The 16,210-nt window shown below is 35.5% G+C and overlaps 1 protein-coding gene across 1 annotated transcript in view; it reads right to left on the bottom strand.

Moving 5' to 3' along the window:
- Positions 1 to 4,273: 4,273 nt before the first annotated feature.
- The window catches only part of LOC113922131 (NKG2-A/NKG2-B type II integral membrane protein-like), a 39,756-nt gene continuing 27,819 nt past the window's right edge, over positions 4,274 to 16,210 (bottom strand). Inside the window, exons 5-6 of the mRNA XM_027593953.1 lie at positions 4,635 to 4,738; positions 4,274 to 4,400 (exon numbers count right to left, since the gene is read on the bottom strand). Coding sequence (XP_027449754.1) covers positions 4,274 to 4,400; positions 4,635 to 4,738 — 231 coding nt within the window. The remainder of the gene's footprint in view (positions 4,401 to 4,634; positions 4,739 to 16,210) is intronic.

Below are 16,210 nucleotides of genomic sequence, written 5' to 3'. Positions count from 1 at the left end.
TTTCAGGTGTAGACACAGTGATTCAACACTTTATATACATTATATGATCATCATTATAAAACTCATTACCATCTATCACCATATAAAATTAATATAATGTTATTGTATTGTATGTTAGAAGCAGGGGGAGTGGGGGAAGGCGAAGCAGCCTTCCTGCCAAGCAGGGAGCCTGATGTGGGGCTCCATCCCAGGACTCTGGGATCAAGACTGGAGTGAAGACAGACGCTTAATGGCTGAGCCACCCATGCATCCAGTTTTCCAGTTTTTAAACACCACTTACTGAAGACTCTCTGTTCCCCATTGTCTATACTTGCCTTCCTTGTCATATATTAGTTGATCGTATAAACAGAGGTTTGTTTCTGGGCATTATTTTCCATTCCTTTCATCCCTGTGTCTATTGTTGTGCCATACTGCTTTGATTGCTAGAGCTTTATAGTATAGTTTGAAGTGTAAGTGCATGTTACTTCCAGTTTTGTTCTTCTTTCTAATGATTGCTTTGGACATTCAGAGTTTTTCATAGATCCACACAAACTTTGAGATAATTTATTCCAGTTCTGAGAAAAATGCTATTGGTGTTTTCTTAGGGATTACATTGAATCTCTACATTGTTTTTCAAAAATATGGGTATTTTCATGATATTAATTCTTCCGGTCCATAAGCATGGTATATCTTCCCATTTATTTATTTGTGTCATTTTCAAATTTCTTTTATCAATGACATAGTTTTCAGAGTATAAGAATTTTACCTCCTTGGTTAAATTTATTCCTATGGAATTTATTCTTATAAATGGAATTAGAAAGGGGATTGCTTTCTTAATTTCTATTTCTCCTAGTTTTTTCTAGCGTATAGAAATGCAAAATATTTCTGCATATTAATTTTGTACCCTACAACTTATCTGATTTCATTTATTAGTTTTAATAGTTTTTTTGGGGGGATGGAGTCTCTAGGTTAATTATCTAGAGAATCATGTCATCTGAAAATAGTGACAGTTTTGCAATTTCCTTATCAATTTGGATGTCTTTTATTTCTTTTTCTTTTCAGATTACTGTGGTTAGGACCTCCATTACTGTTTTGTATAAAAATGATGAGTGGGCATCCTTGTATTGATCCTGATCTTAAAGGAAAAGATTTTAGCTTTTCACTGTTGAGAATGATGTTAGTTGTGGGCTTGTAATATATGGCCTTTATTATGTGAGGTATAGCCCCTCTCTACATACTTTTTTGGGAGTTTTTATCATAAATGGATGTTGAGTTTTGTCAGTGCTTTTTCTGCATCTATTGAGATTGCCATATGATTTTGATCTTTCTTAGTTAAATGGTGTGTCAAGTTGATTGATTTGCAGATATTGAACCATTCTTGCATACATGGGATAAATTCTTCTTGATCATGGTGTATGATCCTTTTATTGTGTTGTGGACTTCAGTTTGCTAAAACTTTAGTGAGGATTTTTGCATGTTCATCAGGAATTTTGGCCTATAATAATTGTGTGTGTGTGTGTGTGTGTGTTGCATCCTTTTTTTTTTTTTTTTGTAATATCATGGCAATGCTGTCCACACAGCATAAAGTTGGAAGCTTTCCTTTGTCTTCATTTTGGGACAAATCTGAGAAGAAGAGGTATTGTTGTCCAGTTTGTTGGCATATAATTGGTCACAGTAAGTGTCTTATGCTCTTCTGTATTTCTGAGGTGTATTTTGTTACTTCTCTTCATTTCTGAATGTATTTACTTGGGTCCTCTCTCTTTTCTTCCTGATAATTCTGCTTAAAGTCTTATCAATTTTGATACATGTCTTTCTCTTTTGACCAGGTAATTGAGATACATCATAATCTACATGGGTAAATTCATAAATTCTCAACTAGGATAACAAGAATGATCAACAAATAAAGAATCCAAAGACATGGATTCTACTCCTGTCTTTACTACTTAATATCTTCTTTCAGCATGAGGACAATTGCTAAAATCTGATGATTCTCAATTAACTCCTTTGGAAAGTATATGTAACCATTCCGTTATTCCTTCATTTCTCTAGAAATCTTTATCAAGCATCTTTTCTGTGCCACATTATACACATTCTATTTACAGCAATGAGCTAAGGTAAAGGTTAAATAATATATGTTATTTTTAAACTCTAAAGTTTCAAGTAAGTGTAAAATTGTTTTATTATAAATTAAATCTAACTTTAAAATTCTAATGTATTGTATGTCCGAGTCTCTAAAGACAAATGGGAACAAAGTGTCCATACACAGGGGACTGTTCAGCTATACTGAGGAGGAGTCCCACAGTGGACTACTCAAATTTCCGAAAGGATGAGAAAGTACATGCTCGTATGGAAAGACACACTACTGGTGCACCTGGGTGGCTCAGATGGTTAAGCATCTGCCTTCAGCTCAGGTCGTGATTTCCATATCCTGGGATTGAGCCCCACATTTGGGCTCCTTGCTCAGTGGGGAATCTGCTTCTCCCTCTCCTTCTGCCTCTCCCCCTGCTCATGCTCTCTTTCTCTCAAATAAATAAATAAAACCTTAAAAAAAATCAGGAAAAGATACATGCACACACATATGCATGTATGCACACAAGGACATACAAAGTGTATATGTGTGTTTCTATATGTACAAATGCGTGTGGTTTCTGGTGGGGAGAGTGTTAGTGAGAAAGGAAGAAGCTTTCTCCTCCTCCTCTTCTTCTCCTACTTCTACTCATTCTTGTCCTCCCTTTCCTCTCCTTCTTCTACCTCTTCCAATCACATTTGGATGGTTTACCATACACTGTGTTAAGTTTTCAAAATGATGGTCTTTGCTCAATGATGGGATCATGAGATAATTTAATATATTTGTTTTCATTTTCTACAATTGTTTATGTTAAATATATCATCTGTGTTCTTAAAAAAAAAGTCTTATCAATTTTATATATTTTTTCAAGGAGGCCACTCTTCATTTCATTGATTTTTTCTATTGTTTTTTAATCTCAATTTCACTTATTTCCACTCATGTAGATTTTGAAACATTGTGATTTCCTTTTCATTTTTCTCCAGGGATTGTTGATTTTCTTTAATTTAAATTCAATTACCAACATATACTACATCATTATTTTCAAGTGTAGATTTCAGCTTTCATCAGTTGCATAAAACACCCAGTGCTCATCACATCATATGCCCTCCTTAATGGCCATCACCCAGTTACCCCATCTCCCTACCACCTCCTCTCCAACAACCCTGTTTTTTTCCTATAGTTAAGAGTCTCTCATGGTTTGCCTCCCTCTCTGATTTCTTCCCATTCAGTTTTCCTTCCCTTCCTCTATGATCCTCTGTGCTGTTTCTTATATTCCACATATGAGTGAAATCATATGATGATTGTCTTTCTCTGATTGACTTATTTCACTCAGCAAAATACTCTTTAGTTCATCCTTTTTGAAGGCTGAGTAATATTTCATTGTATTTATATACAGCATCTTCTTTATCCATTCATCTGTTGATGGACATCTGGACTTTCCACAGTTTTGCTATTATGGACATTCCTGCTGTTTATAAATTTTGGAGTGCCAGTGCCCCTTGGGATCACTACATTTATATCTTTGGGGTAAATACCTAGTAGTACAATTGCTGGGTCAAAGGGTAGCTCTATTTTTAACTTCTTGAAGAACCTCTGTACTGTTTTCCCAATTGGTCGTGGTGAATAATCCTTCTAATGTACTGTTGTATCCTATTGGCTAGTATCTTGATGAGAATTTTTGCATCCATGTTCATTAGGGATATTGGTCTATAATTCTCCATTTTGGTTGGGTCTTTGTGTGGTTTTGGGATCAAGGTAATGCTGGCCTCATAGAACAAGTTTGGAAGTTTTCCTTCCATTTCTATTTTTTGAAACAGCTTCAGAAGAATAAGTATTAATTTTTCTTTAAATGTTTCATAGACTATAAAGATGCTGTCACAATTTTACATGCTACCATACTTTTTAGAAAATAAAATTGTTAGACAATTAAAAAATAAATACAAATTAAAAACATGAAAGCAAAAAATTAGGTGAAATTAAATCCAAATGAAGAAGACTCTGGTGAGTGTTGTTGATAACAGGGGAGGCCATCATGTGTGCAGAGTGGGGCAATAGCAGAAATCTTTTTACCTTCCTCTTTTAAGTTCACAACAACAAAATGAATGTTGTGAACTTAAAATTGCTTTAAAAAATAACATCTTAAAAATATTCTGAGAAAGCAATTGTATGGCTTTTGGAGAAACGAGAGATATGTTTTTTAGATGGTGAGATACCATTATACCAAAATTAAGTAACTAGTGGCTGGTGCTTGCAAACATATGGTCTTAATTCTAAGCAGGAGTCATGAGAAAATACGTTTGAGTCAAAGTTGAAATATGGACAATTCTTGTCACTCCCTGAAGATACTAATGATCTGAAATACAGAGAATTACATCTCATTAATTTAGTAATATATACCATAATATTTTGGTGAATAAATAATTTATTTTGACTAATAGTTATATATCAAAATCGAAATATTTCCCTTGTCATTGTTCTTTGAAAACAATGCAACATTTGTGTTTATCTAATTGTTCACATATTAATGCTTTTCCTTGTAAGAGTAATTCTTTAAGTCATAAAATATAAACATCATTAAGAAACTTACACTTTGGTGAAGAAAGTTGAGCCTTTTGGCTGCACAGGTGAATTGTTACTGATTCTCTGGAAGACTCTAATCCATGAGAAATGAATGACGAATTTCAACAAATACTATGAGAAACAGATTTTGTTAGAATTCAAATAAAAACTCTTATATTCTTTTGAATTTTGTAGTAACAGTAAAGTTAATTCTTTCTTACTTTATAGTATCTGTGTATATCTATATATGTTGTATCACACTGGACACACTATAAAAGTATCTTACTAGGACTAAGTAAGAGGAGAGACTGACAAAGATAGCAATTTTGGGTTTTTGATAAGTGACAAAATGTTAAAAGTATTTTGTGAAATATGTACATTTGAAAAAATCCTAGATATTCCAGGAAGAAGAAGAAGCATATTTGTTCTCTTGTTGCCTACCACTGCTCCCATGTCTCCCCACCAGCCCACCCTAGCTCAGTGATCAAGAAGAATTGTAGTTTTTACAATTTGGAGAAGTTGCGAAAAGCAATGGTGCTGGTGCCACAGGGCAGACTTGATTAGAAGTTGGGAAGGGAACAAAATAGCCCATTGATTTTTCAGATCAAAGCGCTAATTTTGCTCTGTCATGGTGAGGAAAACTCATACTTTTACTAGTCAGAGCTTGTGGTCTTCGTGTCAAGTGCTCTGACTTCCATAAACATAATGGGAAGATACTGTAAGGGAAAGTACAACATAAGACTTGACATGAACTCTCTACACACTCTTGGCTAATGGAAAAAAGATATGTGTACAGGGGGAGACCAAGATGAACCCAGCAGAAAGTAAAAGTTGAAGGAGACTTGAGAACTGTTAGTAAAGTTATGAGCACTCCCCTCCCACATTCACACACACACACTCACTCACTCACACACACACAAGCACTTACATCACCTGGCAGAGGGTGGAAGCCCTACTGACTAGCAGTATTTGAAAAAAAAATTAGTGGTTGACATCAAAGCTATAAAATCACAAGGATCATACCCAGGAGGAAAAGCAAAAAAAATAAAAATAATAAGAATTTAGAAAAACTGAACAAAAATATCAGAAGGCAAACAGAGGGGCAGAACAAGATGGTGGTGGTGTAGGAGACCTGGATTTTGTCTGGTCCCAGGAATTCAGCTGGATAGGGATCAACCATTCTGAACACCTATGAACTCAACAGAAGATCAAAGAAAAGGATAGCAACAACTCTCTGAACAGAAAAGCGACCACTTTCTGGAAGGTAGGACATGTGCAGAAGTGAATCTGAGGCGATATTCGGGAGGATAGATGGCGGGGGAGGGGGCCTCTGTCGGCTGCTTCTGGCAAGTCATAGAGCAGCGGAGCACAAAATCAGAACTTTTAGAAGTCTGCTCCACTGAGGGACATCGCTCCAGTGGCTAAGTGGGGAGTGGAACCCTCACTGGGACAGTGTGGTCTCAGGACCCTCCGGGTCACAGAAAGACCGGGGGTGCCTGAGTGCGGCAGAGCTCCCAGGTATCAGAGCGGGGAAGCCGGCTGCAGAGATGGAACAGAGGAGTGGGCTCTCAGCTCGGGGTTGCCATAGACCATGATGCATGGCACAGTTAGGCCACTACTCTTCCAGCAGGAACCCAACAAGAAGCAGATCAGGGGAGACTCCCCTTCCTCCCCTGGGAGGAGTGGTGTGGGAGCACACCACAGGGATCTGCTGGGTTTGGAGACTCCACACAGGGTCATGTGCCAGAGATAGCAATGCTCGGTCACAGGCCGGGTGAGCACAGAGTGCGCCCGGAGACCAGGGAGATGGGAGTGATTGATGCTTTTCTCTGGGGGCTCACTGAGGAGTAGGGCCCCGAGTTTTCAGCTCCTCCAGGGCAGAGACTGGGAGACCTTCATTTTCACTCTCGTCCTCCAAAGCTGTACAGAAAGCTTGCAGGGAACAAAAGGTCCTGACAGCAAACCCTAGATTACTTAGCCCTGTCCCCAGCAAGGGCAGGGCAATTCCAACTCCAGCAAAGACATTTGAGAACCATGGCAACAGGCCCCTCCCCCAGAAGATCAGCAAGAACAGCCAGCCAACACCAAGTTTAACCAATCAATTAGAATGGCAGAACTCCAGTGCTAAGGGAATACTGCACATAGAATTCATGGCTTTTTCCCCATGAATCTTTAGTCTTTCAAAGTTAATTTTTTTTATTTCTTTTTCTTTTTTTTTTATTTTTCTTTTTCCCTTTTTCAACCAACATCTTACAATCCCTTTTTAAAAAAATCTTTTTCATTTTTCATTTTTAGTCATATTCTGTCCCTTCAGAGTAGTTAACCTTATTTTTGATATCTATATATAAGTTGTTCCCTCTTTAAAATTTTGGGATAGAGTTTCTTCTAACAGACCAAAATATACCCTAAATCTCTAGTGTATGGCTTTGTTCTAGTCTCCCGGATGATCACATTCTCTCCCTTTTTTTTTTAAATTCCTCTTCTTTCTTTTTTCAACCAACTTCTTATCAATTCCTTTTATAAAATCTTTTCTAATTTTCATCTTTATAATCATATTCCATCCCTTCATCATATTTACCCTTATTTTTGTACATATATAAGTTATTCTTTCTTTAAAATTTTGGGAGTCACTTTCTTCTAACAGACCAAAATATGCCCAAAAACTAGTGTGTGGCATTGATTTATGCACCAGCCTGATCATATTTGATCATATTCTGGTTTTTTTTAATCTTTTTCTTTCTTTCTTTCTTTCTTTCTTTCTTTCTTTCTTTCTTTCTTTCTTTCTTTCTTTCTTTCTTTCTTTCTTTCTTTCTTTTCTTTCTTTTCTTTCTTTCCCTTTCTTTTCCCCAGTTTCAGGTCTCTGCTGATTTGCTTAGTGTATATTTTTCTGGTGTCATTGTTACCCTGTTACCATTTTGTTCTCTCATTCATCTATTCTTCTCTGGACAAAATGACAAGATGGAATAAATCACCTCAAAAAAAAGAACAAAGGCAGTACCGACTGCCAGGCACCTAATCAATACGGACATTAGTAAGATGTTGGAACTAGAGTTCAGAATGACGATTACAAAGATACTAGCTGGGCTTTAAAAAAGCATGGGAGATATTAGAGAAAACCTTTCTGGAGGAATAAAAGACCTAAAATCTAACCAAGTCAAAATCGAAAAGGCCATTAATGAGGTGTAATAAAAAATAGAGGCTCTAACTGCTAGGATAAATGAGGCAGAAGAGAGAATTAGTGATCTAGAAGACCAAATGATGGAAAATAAAGAAGCTGAGGAAAAAAAGAGATAAACAACTACTGGATCACGAGGGCAGAATTCGAGAGATAAGTGATACTATAAGATGAAACAACATTAGAATAATTGGGATCCCAGAAGAAGAAGAAAGAGAGAGGGGCAAAAGGTATATTGGAGCAAATTATAGCAGGGAACTTCCCTAATTTGGGGAACGAAACAGGCATCAAAATCCAGGAGGCACAGAGAACCCCTCTCAAAATCAATGAAAATAGGTCAACACCCTGACATCTAATAGCAAAACTTATGAGTCTCAGAGACAAAGAGAAAATCCTGAAAGCAGCTCGGGAGAAGAGATATGTAACTGACAATGATAGAAACATTAGATTGGCAACATACCTATCCACAGAGACCTGGCAGGTCAGAGAGGACTGGCATGATATTTTCAGAGCACTAAACGAGAAAAATATGCAGCCAAGAAGACTATATCCAGGTAGGCTGTAATTGAAAATAGAAGGAGAGATAAAAAGCTTCCAGGACAAACAAAAACTAAAGGAATTTGCAAACACGAAACCAGCCCTCCAAGAAATATTGAAAGGGGTCCTCTAAGCAAAGAGAGAGCCTAAAAGCAACATAGACCAGAAAGGAACACAGACAATATACAGTAACAGTCCCCTTACAGGCAATACAATGGCTCTAAATGCATATCTTTCAAGAGTTACCCTGAATGTAAATGGGCTAAATGCCCCAATCAAAAGACACAGGTTATCAGATTGGATAAAAAAACAAGACCCATCGGTATGCTGTCTGCAAGACACTCATTTTAGACCCAAGACACCCCCAGATTGAAAGTGAAGGGCTGGAAAACCATTTACTATGCTAATGGACACCAAAAGAAAGCTGAGGTTCAATCCTTATATCAGACAAATTAGATTTTAAACCAAAGACTGTAATAAGAGATGAGGATGAGCACTATATCCTACTTAAAGGGTCTATCCAACAAGAAGATCTAACAAATGTAAATATCTATGCCCCTAACATGGGAGCAGCCACTTCCATGGGAAGGATGAGTTGGCTGGGTGATAGACATTGGGGAGGGTATGTGCTATGGTGAGCGCTGTGAATTGTGTAAGACTGTTGAATCACAGACCTGTACTTCTGAAACAAATAATACAATATATGTTAAAAAGAAGAAGAAGAAGAAGATAGCAGGAGGGGAAGAATGAAGGGGGGGAAATTGGAGGGGGAGATAAAACATGAGGGACGACGGACTCTGAAAAACAAACTGAGGGTTCTAGAGGGGAGGGAGGTGGGAAGATGGGTTAGCCTGGTGATGGGTATTAAAGAGGGCACATTCTGCATGGAGCACTGTGTGTTATACACAAACAATGAATCGTGGAGGACTACATCAAAAACTAATGATATAATGTACGGTGATTAACATAACATAATAAAATTAAAAAATAAATAAAATTAATAAATAAGTTAAAAAATAAACAAAGAAAAAGGTAAATACAGAGGTAATATAAGAAATTATATTCATGAACTTTGACTAACTTCTGAAATAGGTCCAAAATAATCACTTACCTCCAAAATGACAAATTGCACCATGACAACATTAAAATTCTGATCATTAAAGGACTCTAGTATGGGAGTAAAAATGCAAATCACAACTATTTCCATCTCATAAACTCAAAAAAGCACTCGTATTAAAATATGACAAGAATTAGGGTGCCTGCATGGCTCAGTGAGTTAAGCATCTGTCTTTGGATCAGGTCATGATCCTGGGGTCCTGGGTTGGAGCCTTGCTCTGCTGGGAGCCTGCTTCTCCTTCTCCTCCCGCTCGCTTATGCTCTCTCGTATCTCTCTTTCAAATAAATAAATAAAATCTTTAAAAAATAAGACAAGGGCTAAGAAGGGAAAGATGACACCATTTGGAGAAATGGGCAAAAGACATACTTGAGTACTTCTCATTCTCACTGAAGAGAATATCTTAATGATTCACAGGCCAGAAAAATGATACTGTTATATAATCATCAGAAATTATTGTATTAATTTTTCTGAGACTATTGAGTTTTGAATCAAGGGACTATTTGTACAATGTGTATTTACACAATACACTAGATAAATGTAGGGATAATTTAATATATTGAAAGACACACATATCTATGACCGTGCAGCTTCATACTAATGCTTAGAAGAAAATAAATATTGTATTTATCATAATAAAATACTAATGTACAAATATGATAAATGGAATATTTATATTCCATAAAAATAATACACTATATCCTATGCAGTTATGTACAATAAATTATTATAAATATGGTTTGTGGAAGAAACATAGAAGACTGGGCCTCTTGGGTGGCTCATTTGGTTAAGCATCTGACTTTTGTTTTTGGCTCAGGTCATGAGCTCAGGGTAGTGAGATCCAGCCCCGAGTTGGGTCTGTGCTCAACACAGAGTCTGCTTGAGATTCTTGGCCTCATCCTCTCCATCTGCCCCTCCCCACGTGCTCTCTCTCTCTCAAATAAATAAATAAATATTTTTTTAAAAAGACATAGAAAAGACTTTTCATAAAATATTCATAATACCCATATACTAAAAAGGAACTAAATTTATGAGAATAGATTTTAGAAGGTCATATTCATATAAGACAGCAGTGAAAATTCACAAACTATAGACAAATGCAATGATATAGATGGATTACAAATATCATGTGAGACTGAAAGGAGACACACATAAAAATGCATACTGCATGATTCCATTGATGTAAGGTCTGAAAATAAGCAAAGATATTTCACATTATTAAAATGGGTAGGCCTGATAGAGGCTCTAAATTTCTATTTCATTCTCTGATTTATAGTTACATGGTTCTAACCACTTTGTGATCAAGTTGCACAATCATGTTTAGTTTCCTTGATGTGTGGTAAAATTAAATAGTAAAGTTATTTCAGGCAAAAGAGCACCTATGGAAGCAGTTTTCAATGAAAAGCAAGACCTGGAAAATATCAAATGTACATTAAAGGTATAAAAATATAAATAAAATATCAGAGAGTCAAACTATGGAATAGTAACAGACTTAAAATGTACAAAAATATGGTTAAATTCTACCAATATAATATTAACTGATAAGCTTTTTTAAGAAAGATTTTATTTATTTATTTGTCAGAGAGAGAGACAGTGAGAGGTCACAAGATGGAACGGACGCTGGGATCATGACCCAAGCCAAAGGCAGATGTAACTGACTGGGCCACCCAGGCATCCCTCAACTGATAAGCTTTTAATAAAATGTTGGAAACATTTGAAATCTTACCATGTTCGCTTCACCTATGGAGAGCAGATTAGAGTTCTTAGAAGCACAGAACATCAAACTCTCATTCCATGGTTTTCTTTCAGTGCTAATGTAATACCAATTGTTAAAACATGTAATCCACTCTTTTGGACAATGACCACAGGGATCAGCTAAAGAAAGATTATGAGATATTATCCAAAAGCTTTGAATATTAAAACACACAAACTTACAACTTGCAAATGTATACACATGTGTATATAACATCCATGTACCCTCACAAGCTGGCAAAAATAAAACACAAGCACACTCCCAGAAGAGTGAGGCTTTCCTGCCCTAATTTATGAGTCCATATAAAGCAAAAACACAAAAATGTCAATATCTACATGTCCTTTGAGCCACTGAACAAAACCACTTATTGGGCATTGTAAAATGATTTCTCTCTTATGTTTTAGCAGGAGGATATTTGAGGCAATTGGTAACAATGGGTATGGTGATTTTAAATTAGGATTTCTTCATATTGTTGCATAAGGAGGAATACTCTCTTATAATCATTAATTATTAACATCTATTATCTGTATTTTATGACTTATGTTTCCCTTGAAACTCTATTGATTTTGTACAGCCTAGATGGAGACAAAATATAAACTGTACTAATATCAGAACTATGAAAATCATTACATATCTTCTTGGATTCTTGTAACTGGGTATGAATTGTTTTGCTCTGGTGTTCCACTACCTAAAAATATAAATTAAGGAAAGTACAATGAAAAATTAAGGAAATTACAAGAAAACAAAATCCTTGTAATCATTTTAGTTTTCTGTTTGAAACTTGGTGTATTTTCTAAGAGTAGAATACTCTGGAGTAAAATTGATTTACCAAATTCAATTAATAATATCATGAAGATTAGAGCTTAAAAGCATAAACAACCAAACTTCGACATCTCTTACAGTATTTCATTTAACTAGTGTCAAGGATTAACTTGTGTTTCTCAATTATGTATAGATTCATATTTTCTACAACTATTGTTATTTATACTTTTGAGAAATTCAGAATAAGCATTCCACATTTAGTCTAAATGCATACATGAAAAGGAAAGCTTCATTCCATGATACTTGAAATGTTTAGAGGCACTGATGATCACTAAATTGAAAAGATCTCTCACAATCATTCAGAGATTTACTCACAGGGAATAGAACCTATTCTTGCTACAATGTATATCAAGACTAGGCATGTGATCCCACAAATCCCAGCAATGAGCTTCTCTAGAGATGATGGCAAATCTGCGGGGAGAGAAATGAAACACTGAGAAAGGATGGATGGATGGAGACCAAAGTTTAGACAGTTTACATACAAGAGAACCAAAGATGCACGGGGAATCATAGGTATAAACATGGACCACAAAACCATATCTACCATTGTAATTTTTCTGGCCATATACCATTTAATTTTCAGTGAACACAATGCTCCATGAGTTGTTGGTCAATGACTATGAATTACAACAATGCCTGAGTAAAATTAATCCTCAGATTTCAATAAAAATACCCTATTCCAATTTTAAGCTCTGCCCTCACAAATGAAAAATTTGTGAGACCATTCCCCACTCTTTCCCCATACCTGTGTACCCCAAGTTCACATCCTAGAACAGTTGTACTGCGTGCTTTATTTATGCAGTGTTAGTTCTTGTCATCCCCTTAAAGATCCTCAGAAGCATTTGAAGATTTAATTCTGCAGAGATTATTTCCTCCTCAGTTACTGAATTAGAGCTTACCTTTCAATTGCTGTCTTCTTGAGTTCTTAATCAGATTTGGTTCTGAGCGGTTTTCTCTTTGGTTATTCATCTCAGCAGCAGAGTAATCTCAGGGACTGTGCTCTATGAAACCTGGACTTATGTAGTTGGTAAGTGGTGTAGGTAATGACAAGAGCACTACTAGACTCACACTGGGTGGAGTGTGAGATAAGTGGTAGCACTCTTTTGCAGTTGAATGATGTAAAAGTCTGGTTCTAATTTCCTCAGATCTTTAAATAAGTGTTTCACCATAGAATAAGTGATTTTTAAAGTTATATTCTATGTTTGATGCAATATTATTGGTTGTAGCCATGAAAAGCAAAAAAATTAGTGAGGACTAAAGAAACTCATAAAGAATGATGCCCTTATTAACTTAAATTCAGATTCCATAGACACACTGTTAGAGTAGCTGGGTTAAAACTAAAATGCTGTTATTAGGAAATAATGGGACTAATTTTTTATGACAATTTTGAAAATCCATGAATGGTTAAGGATTGAGTTTTCTAAAGTTGGGGGAAGAGTAGTGTTAGCATATACAGGAAACTCCTGCAGGAAATTACTTTTATTTGATGATGTATATTTGATAAAAGGGTATGAGGCCTTTTAAATGACCTTCTATTTTGAATGATTGTAGAATTCTGGAAATCATTAAGTTTTAAAGAAATACTGCATATGGTAAAAAATGCTACATGACACACTAAACATCAAAAACCTAAACAATACTGAAAACAAACAAACAAACAAAAAACAATAACAGAAAATATTTCTAAAAATCCTTATTTGACACCAGAAAAGGGTAATTGATAATGGCCAACATATGAAACTGTAAAATGATAAATAAAAGTAGAGATCATTTATGGAAGAATAGTGTTGGTATGAACTCAGAAACAACTTATGGCTGTCAAAGGCAGTGAAGGTAGTTTTACTGTGTAAGCAATTATAATAAGTCAAATTAATGTAATTTAATAATTCACATAATTAGCTCTGCAGTCAGTGAGCTTTAGCATCACTTCTGGCTCTCAAAGTTACAATGTCTGACCTTTTAAAAGTTACTTCAAGTCTAGCTATCTAGTTTACTAACATATAATTAGGATAAAATATGTGAGCTATAATGCATGTAAAACACTTAAGATTCAATCAGGCTTTTATAAACTATCAATAATATGTTAGTTATTTTATTTATATTTTTAACACAATTGCCATATTACTGTTTCTGATTCATGTCAGACCCTATAACATGATTCACTGGGGTGTCTTCATCAGTGTGGTAAAACCCTTTGCAAAGTTTTGTTCAATTTTTTTAGAAATCTTATCATTGTTTATAGGTAAGCTTAAATTAGCATATTATGGAAGTTACCTCATCCTGATATTATGAAAAATTAATCTGGTTGTATTTGAGAAAATATATGAAGAATTGCATTTGACCTTCATGAATGCATGATTTTATTTCAAGAATCTACATTTAAAGCCTGGGCTAAATATCAAGTAATATATGAAATTATATATATGTTGATGACAAATCCAAATTAACTGTTCCTTGTCATGCATGATGTTTATGAGATTTCACTTGATATTATATTGATTTATAAACCCTTAACATATGTGTGTGCATACACTTGATTACTTCTCCACAGGCAAGAATTTGAATATTTTAAGAAGTTCTCCAACATATTTCATATTTATTCCTTTGTTACCCTGAATTGTTGGAATAGAGACAACCAGTGTTCTCAGTGCTTTCATTGTGTATTAGTTGTGCCTTAGGTGCATCCCATTCAGCATTTGTAATCTCCCACTAAATAAGGTGGCTAGGAGAGAGACAGCAGAATACTGACACATCCCTTCTGTTGGCCAGAGAGTCGGGCATCTTCTAGTGGGAGACCAAATTACTCTTGTAAACAGTATCTGTGGTCTTCACAGACTGCCAGCCCTGTGAGAGAGCTCAGAGACAATAGTGGAAAAAGTAAATTTCTCATCAATGTGTCACTTAAAATTTGAACAGGAAATCCTTACACTTGGGCTATTTTGAAGACACTTTATCTCATCACATACCTCCAGAATGTCTGAGACTTTCATCTTGTAGTGTGTCATTTAATTGACATGTGCCTCTGAGAAATTTTTATGTCTAAAAGATATTGGAGTCAGAGACTTGACCACCCATGTTGTTAACTTGCTTTTATCTTAGTCGCGAATGCTGAGAACTGAAAATTCAGGACTTTTAAGAGTATCTTAGTTGTGTCAATGTATTTTTACACAGGCTGCTAAATCTTGGCATTACATACTTCTTTCTCTTATACTCTCCTTATGTCATTTCTGTTATAATGGGAAAAATCTGAAACCATCATCCCATTAACAATAGGCATTTAATGATATTTATCTCCAACTATTTTGAAGAATTACTAAATTTTCAACTTTATGGTAACTGTTGTTACTATCATCAATTCTTAAACTGTTCTCAATTTCTCTGCCCTATTTCTTAAGATTCCTATATTCAAATTTATTATTTGTAAATAAGTTATTTAAATTTCACATGATAAAAATAAATGTCTCTGGGAAGATTAAAACATTAAACAATATTGAACTATATCACCATGGCAGAGGTTACAATATTAAGTAACTACTCATGACATTATCCATTGATTCATCCTCCAATCATAGCCAGTTGTCTCTTATTTAAAAAGCATATTTGTCATAAATGACAAAAACCCAATTCTAAGTCTGTAGGGGGAAAACAAAGGTGATTTTTAAACATTGCTCTTAACTAAAAAATAGGACGGCAGAAAATGTGGACTTTTAAAACCAAGTTAATGACCCATGAATACCAAAGGAAATAAGGGCACCTGGGTGGCTCTGTTGGTTAAGCGTCTGCCTTTGGGTCAGGTCATGATCTCAGGGTCCTGGGATTGAGCCCCATGTGAGCTTCCTGCTCAGCGGGGAGCCTGCTTCTCCCTCTGCCCTTCCCCCTACTTGTGCTTTCTCTCTTGCTCTCTCTTTCTCAAATAAATAAATAAAATCTTTAAAAAAAAGAAATAAAACTTCATATTATCTAGTTTGCATCAAATGCAATTCTTTTCATCATTCCTCCTCTTACATCAAGAATTGGGTTAATGTGTACTTATCATTCCTAAAGAACTTAAAAACAGAAGTATAATATCCAGCAATCCCACTTCTGGGGATGGCATATCACCTTTTATTGCCTTTGCTTATTGCACTTAGTAGATATTATGTATTTTACACATTGAAGGTTTGTGGCAACTCTGTGTAGAGCAAGTGTATCGCCACCATTTTT

Source organism: Zalophus californianus, chromosome 9 (assembly GCF_009762305.2).
Source record: "Zalophus californianus isolate mZalCal1 chromosome 9, mZalCal1.pri.v2, whole genome shotgun sequence".
Classification (NCBI taxonomy): domain Eukaryota; kingdom Metazoa; phylum Chordata; class Mammalia; order Carnivora; family Otariidae; genus Zalophus; species Zalophus californianus.
This window is presented reverse-complemented; position numbering and strand designations above follow the sequence as displayed.